We start from the raw sequence: 7,500 nt of genomic DNA, 5'->3' as shown, positions 1-7,500 counted from the left end.
TTCGTTATTCACCGCCGTCAAAAGTAAACACTTAATGACTGGTCCCGAGGGTAACCGTTAATTTTGTTCACTGAGAATCTCAACAGAAAAACGTGCAACGGTAACAGCGACGGAGGTCGCCGGTCAACATTCGCGGGTAACAGTGCACTGTTACCCTTTTGACGTCATAGATTTTGCACTGTTGCCCGCTCAGAGACTTTTGGCGGGAAACAGTTTTATTGTTAGATGTCATGTGACCTCGAACTAACCAATGAGAGCGCGCGCTGTTGCGGAAAAAAATTCAGCTATATAATAAACAATGTTAGCATCGGCAACGAGTGCGAGTACGAAAACGAGTACAACCTGTAATCGTTCTCGGAAAGGCGCTCGACCTATTTAGATAAGCGAATAATACGAGTTCCAGTCTGCAGAAAATACTATTATGGGATGAAGTTCGCATTTCGTTGCTAGTTTTGAATGAGTTGCTGGTGTGTCCACTTCTTCTACGGGAAGTCCTTTGCAATAAACGGCGAAAGGCAAACTAAATTGCCTTTTGACAAACTCGTGCTTTCCGCTACGACTTCCGTTGTTAAGTCGTCGCAGACCAACTTGCCGGAGCGAGTTGAGCGCGCACGGCTGCGCAGTACGGTTGCGCAGTAATCAAAATCCGAGAACTCGTACTCGAAATCACACTCGTTGTCGATGCTAACATTCTCTAATCGCTGTGGGAGAACGGGTTTGTGGGTGACACCCAGAGTTGTGAATGGCTGACTTCGACTCAATTTGTCTTTGTCATCTCGTCCACCAACGGCTGGTAATTCATGGAGCACAAACCATTGCTAATAATTGTTAGCTATTCAATGGTTGGACGTCTATTGTTCATTTCTATGCATGTATCGTGATTTGGACTAACAAGGCGTTCTGTCCCGCCGCCGCTAATTTCTGTTTCGTAAACGGTCGATGCCATTCTCATAGTAACCAAGCCTTTTCATTCGGTAAGTTTTAATGAGTTGTTAGGGTTAGCTTCATATTGAAACAATTGGCGTGGTTATTTTGGTAGTGCAGTGGTTAAGTGCCTTTGCTCATCAGCCATTAAAACGACAGGAAAAGAGTACAAGAGGTTACGTTTATGCAAACGCCGGCCGTGTAGCACCTATATTTCAACAGAATTAACTATGAGTGGACAAGGACAGAGAAAAACTCTGACCAGGGTGGGAATTGAACCATTAGGAGGGCTAACGCTCTCATGGTTTACATAGCATTTTCTAATTTTTTTTCTAAGTTTTTTCAAAATTGTAAGTGATATACACTGCTACAGGGACACCCAACGAGCCCTTTTTTCAAAAATCATCAAAATATATCATGCGCATAAAATAGACCAAAAATTAGCCTTATAGGAGCAATTTCTGTATCTGCTGGGAAATTTTTTTAAAAATTCCGTTTGCCAGCAGGGCCGGGCGGAATCACATTTGAATGCATCGTATCCAAAATGGGAAGGATGGGGGGGGGGGGGGGGGTACATTTACTAACAATTGACCTCAGAACAAAAATATTTCTCCCAGGAGAGGCGGGAGAGCAAGCAGATTGAAAACAATTTCCCAGCACAACAAAAATCTTCCTAATACTTCTTTTTTCAGCCAGCAGATACAAAGGCCTGCGGAACACATACCGTAAAATTCCGAAAATATGCCCCGGGGCTTATATTTTTCAAAGGACCTTTTCCAGGGGCTTATTTTTGGAGGGGCTTAACTACGGAGGGAAATTTGCTTTTCCACATCGATTGGACTACGATTGGACTAGCCTGATAGCTGGAAGTAAAGTTACCGTTTTTGCTTTGTTTTACTTTGTATTTGAGGGCAATTTTCCAATTACAAGCTCCCGGGGAGCTTACATTTGAAGGGACGAGTGAAGGTGTTATGATACCATCTCCATGTCAACAAACCGAAAGCCAGTTATTGCCGGCTCTTGTGTAAAAGGCTTTTCTTCGATAAGATCGCACTTTGTTAATAGCTTCTTTGAAGACAAAGAGTTTTTGATTGCTTCGCTCGAGTCCAAGGAACCCAAACCACATGCTTCTTCTTTTGGTTAATTCGCTCTTGTGACACGGCGGCCATATTGTCCCGGGAGACCAAAAAAGCTTTGTTTTACCACGCTAAGCCTCGCAGTGGAAACCATGGGGGTGAGGCTTGGCGTGGTAAAACAAAGGTTTTTGGGTCACCCGGGACAATATGGCCGCCGTGTGACAAGGGCGAATTGTCTTCATTGGCATCGCTCTTAATGGCAATCGCTTTCGCTGGTTTTGAAAACTGATTTTCCGAAAACCTTCTTTTAGGACGTCTTCTTGTTCCATGTTTAGGCATGACTGATTATAAACGACAAGAAAAATCCGAAAAAAACAAGAAATATCTGTAATTGCGGAAGAACGAGAGCATGAATTGAATGTACTTTCGAAAAATGGACTATGATTGTGTCGCGCGGGGTCATACAGCCCTCGGTATGGCAATAGTAGCCATGTACCCTTGTCACGCTACGGTTGTTTTTTGAACGAAAACAAGTTTTATGCGTTGTTTTTTTCCCTAGAAACAATGTGTAAACAAAGCTGTTGCCCCTGGAAACCAAAAATCTAACCTTACAAATAAGTGAATTATCAATAGAAAATAAATTTCTCTTAAAAAATAAAATAGTTGGGTAAATCTAAGTTAAATTGTGGACTTAAAAAGCGAATAAACTTTTTTTGGAAAGTTCTCGCATTTTTTGCCATTTTTTAAGCTATCATACCACCTTAACGGAAGGGGTTTTTTCGTTACCGCTTGGGGGGCTTATATTTGGAGGGGCTTATACATGACGGGGCTTATTTTCGGAATTTAACGGTATCTTGCGGAACACCTCCGTTGGGTTCCCCTGCTGCTAATCTGGTCCTAGCTTAAGTATTTTTTTTTTGCTCATTTGCAAACGACAAACTTAACAGTGAAAATTGTTTTTAAATGTCACTTACCTTTGAGGTTTTCACAAAATTCTCCAAAGAAACCCTTTTTGCACCTGCATTCCAACGCCTGGTGTCTGGGCACACATGTTCCCCCATTTTGACACGGCGGAGGTGTACATGGACCCTGAAACGTGTGATAATGGTACTAATATATATATAGCACACGTTCCGATTACAGACACATTCAAACGCGCGTTTTACATCCTTCAAAGGACATGAACGTTACTGCAGGCTTCGCATATACAGCCGTTCATTAGCAACCTCAATCAGTCTTGCCATATTTAATTAATAAAGATGGTTATGAAACTCGACAAGTCTTTTTGTTTATTCATGTTTTTGTGTATTTTTGGCCTTGACGGTGCTCAAATCACACCTTTTTTCGAGAGGATAACCGATCGAATCTTTCGATTAAATTGTGGGCAACTAATTCGCGAACCCGTACGAAGCGAAAACAAAAGGTTGTGCACTGCCACGGTCAATTCAACATCGATTGCGACAACATTGTTTCCGCTTTTGAAGGTTTTAAGATTCCACAACTACAAACGCATCATGCCCGCATCCCTTTCTCTTTGTGGATACTGAACAATTTCTTCACACTTTCTTCGCTGTGTGAACACTTAAGTCTTAAGAGATAGAGAAATGGGTCTGCATCCAACGAGTTGATTCTATCACAAGTGACGACAGGGGAGAAAAAAGTATCGAACGGTAGTCAGAAAAATAATCTGGATTCGCTCCGACGAAGGGCTATGCTCTAAAATTCACCCCTCTAATCCACTCAAAGCAGTCAATCCACTTTTAATGAACTCATGCGGTACAACTAAATCAGATTTCCAAGCTTCCTTAACGTATCATGATCAACGCAGGACGAGGTTGCACTATATTCGACGTGGAGATACGGGCACGAACTTTACCCTCCCATTATTGGTCAGAATAGCTATGCCAGAAATCTATAACCATTTGCTGTTAGTCCGGCTATTCGGTTATTGCTTGAACTTTCCAGCTCTCTTAAGCAGGGTGCAGGGATGGCGCAGTGGTGAGAGCACAGTGGTTAGAGCACTCGACTCCCACCAATGTGGCCCAGGTTCGATTCCCAGACTCGGCGTCATATGTGAGTTGAGTTTGTTGGTTCTGTTCTCTGCACCGAGAGGTTTTTCTCTGGCTTCTCCGGGTTTCACCTCTCCTCAAACACTAACATTTGACTTGATTCTTGCGTTACTTGTAGATTTCAGTTTACATTGTCCCCCCAATTAGTGCTCGAACGCTAGAACGACTAGAAACTTGCTGGTTGCAATGGAGCGCGGCCAATCTGTTATAGCGACCGCGATCGTTAAACTTATTCTGAAGTACAATTACTATGTTACGACATGAGCCATGATGGCTCTTGCTACGACCAGTGACCCACAGGTGACAAAGGCTCTTTTCATGCTCAACTCGAAGGACACAATGCGGATTGTGTATGCGTTACCTTTTTGAGAAAATGGTGGGAAGTCTGGTTTCGTTGGAAGTCCTTGGGATCGCTTCTGTATTGATCGGATGACAATAACTCGCACCAAAGATTACCGTCCGCTCCTTGGTGTGTGGCCAGATTGAAGGAAAAACACCTAGGGCTGCTCGAGCATTCGAAGGAACAATCGAAGACGTCAGCTACTGTGTACATTCCCACTACAGGTGCACTCAAGTAGTGGAACTCGTTTTTGGTGTAAGTGTCCTGACGAAGATCTGGGTGGTATATAGTCTCTGCTGCGAGAAAAATGAAAGTTAGTTGCAATAGTCGAGCAATCTTTCATTCCACGCAATTTGGAAGCCACCGTCTTCATTTCCCAAACTAAACAGGCTATAAAGAGGGTCTTTTTCTATACCATTTCATCGATTTAACGAGCAAAAAGCTGACCAGCGAAACGACGGATTTTTAGCTTCTATTGCATGTATCCTTTTCAGGAATACGATCAATCAAACGCACCTTTAGTTGTCTCACAAAATACAGGACACTTGATTTGAAACTAGTTGATGAACTAGATACGAGCCTATCTTAACAGGATAGCACCCAATATGGAAGGCCGCATCATTCGTTGATCCACTTGTGTTGTGCCCGTTTCTGGCAGAGGGTGATTTCTCGCTTTCATGCAGGGATTCAATTCTCTTGTAAAACCAGTGTGTTGTTTTGTGCCAACCCTGAATGCTGGACAACCATTTGCCGAACAGATGATGAATAAGGTCTCATCTATGTTTAAAACTGAGGGAAAACTTCAAAGCTAAAAAGAAGTCCAAACTAACCTTGCAAACAAACCACTATTTGTACTTGCAACAAAGACAGCGGAATAAAAACGCAAAACATACCGCTCAAAGTTAACATGACAAACGAAATGTGTTTTCGTAAAATGGGAAAGATGCGCTTATTCAAGCTGCAGAATGTCGACTAGATCGACGACCACTGAAAACTAAAGCCGACTGCTAGAGTAAAGCTGTTGACCAGCCTCGTAAAATATATTTTAAGGTGCCAATTCGCGTCACGTTCAGTCAACAACGATTGACAGTCACCCTTTGAAAAACACGGAAAAGCTATAATGTTGGAATCATTCGCAGCAGCTGGTGTTTTCAAAGAGTAAAGAACCAACCAACAAACAACCAACGCTTCACAATCTTGTTTTTCATGCCAATGACGTTTGCAAACCAAACGTGTTTTTGAGGACGTTTCCTATCCTTGGGCGTACCTGATAACTCGATACAACCATTAGAGAAGAAAAAAATGTTGCCTTTATTAACAAGAATAGCCATCCATAAGAACGATTTTAATAATATCTAATAATATTGGTCAATATTTATAACTGCGCACTCTTCTCGCTAAGTCAACATTAGTTTGCAGATGTTTTGCTGGCGACTTTTCAAATCGCACTGCGCAGTTTTTGGGGTAATGAAGTCATTTTCAAGCCTTGGTGCAGCTATAAAGAGGATACAATACGAGTACTGGGGGATATTGGTATTGGTATGCGCTGACAAAGAGCTACCGTTCGAAACGTCAGCTTATACCAATCTTCCATTATAGGGTGCTTGATTTACCGATAAAACAAAATTTCGTAAACTGAGACACAGATGTATGTTTTCGTGCGGAAAACACCATCGGAAGAAAAAGCGATCCTGGTGAATTTTTGGCTCAGTGCAAAAATCACTTCTCCGAATCAACGACTGAATTGTGTTTCTGCCTAGCTGACAGTTTTTTTCTGTTATTTTTGTGAACACAATGAAAGCAAGTTCGATTTAGTTGAATTAAATTAAATGCAGCAATGACGTATAACAAACTTCATTTTACGAACGTTTGGTTCCATCAAAAAAGATGATAAATTATGGAAATCGAACTGAGTGGGGTGCAACCACATGATTTCGAGTGCCATTTGGAATAAATAAGCACGAGTAAATTTTTTTCAAAGACGCACCAAATTGCACGAGTTCGTTGGGCGAGTGCAATAGACCATTTTCGAATTCTCGCGTCTTGACTGGATCTAGCTAATGCGGGCAAATCTTTTAAAATGCAAATTAATTTCCCGCTTTAGCCTCCGTTTCATGCTAGATCCAGTCCAGCTGTGATAGTTCGAAAATGGTCTATTTGTAGTCTTCGAAAAATTTACAAGTGCTTATTTATTCCAGAGCTCAGAGCTGAGGTTTTTTGAGTTTAAAAATTTCCTTATCTGGATGTAACGTAGTTCATGTGATTTCAAAATCGAACGAGCGCGATTTGAAATTACAAGTATGAGTTCAGATGAAAATTGCTCGACACGAAGTTCAAATCCAGAGCTGGGGTTTTTTGAGTTTAAAAATGTTCTTATTTAGATGTAACGCTCTGAAACTTCCCTAAATGTAGGTCTTCAGCCCGAAGGAGCTCATTATCATCATTTAGAAACTGTCAGTTTTGGGAACAAAAGTTGCAAAATTCGCTACCCAATGGCTTTCTTTGTCTTCCATTTTCCTGCAATTTGATTGGTTACTTTAAACAAGACTTGAAATCTGATTGGTTGTTTTGTTTTAGTGTTCCTTTCTCATTGGCTGCGGAAAAGGAGCGATTTAGAATTAATAATATACATGCAAAAATCTCAGCGTGTTGATTGGCTGAGAGCACGTCAATTAATAATGGTAACAGGACCAATTTTAAGCCCAAATATGGACAAAAATCGATGGTCACGAGCGAGAAAATGTACGAGCCAGTTACATCCAAATAAGAACATTTTTAAACTCAAAAAACCACGAGCTTCTGTAATAAGTAATCACATGATTTTTCTCGTGCAATTTGGAATAAATAAGCACTTGTAAACTTTTTCAAATAGAGCGAGTTGGGAGAGTACAATTTGTAGTCTTTGATAAAATTTACTCACGCTTATTTATTCCAAACTGCACTCCAAATCACGTGGGTACTTATACAAACAGTCAATCAGCCAATCAGATTGCAAGGATCACCAGCAATTTCTAAATGATTGTAATAAAGATATGTAAACCACCCGCAAGAAAGATATGTGAGGTGACGTTTCGAGCGTTAGCCCTTCGTC

General features: G+C 41.3%; 1 protein-coding gene across 2 annotated transcripts in view; it reads right to left on the bottom strand.

The window, feature by feature from the left end:
• Nucleotides 1-7,500, bottom strand: part of LOC138040672 (uncharacterized) — a 21,308-nt gene that overhangs the window by 13,559 nt on the left and 249 nt on the right. The window contains exons 1-3 of one of the 2 annotated variants that reach the window (XM_068886357.1): nucleotides 5,240-7,500; nucleotides 4,431-4,705; nucleotides 2,975-3,089 (exon numbers count right to left, since the gene is read on the bottom strand). The exon at nucleotides 5,240-7,500 is cut by the window's right edge and continues 249 nt beyond it. In XM_068886357.1, the coding sequence (XP_068742458.1) occupies nucleotides 2,975-3,089; nucleotides 4,431-4,705; nucleotides 5,240-5,318 (469 nt within the window). In that variant the 5' untranslated portion in view covers nucleotides 5,319-7,500. The remainder of the gene's footprint in view (nucleotides 1-2,974; nucleotides 3,090-4,430; nucleotides 4,706-5,239) is intronic. The other variant, XM_068886361.1, reaches the window with a different exon arrangement.

This window comes from Montipora capricornis, chromosome 1, assembly GCF_036669925.1.
Source record: "Montipora capricornis isolate CH-2021 chromosome 1, ASM3666992v2, whole genome shotgun sequence".
Taxonomy (NCBI): Eukaryota; Metazoa; Cnidaria; class Anthozoa; order Scleractinia; family Acroporidae; genus Montipora; species Montipora capricornis.
Note: the sequence above shows the minus strand (reverse complement) of the source record. Positions and strands in the feature narration are given on the sequence as shown.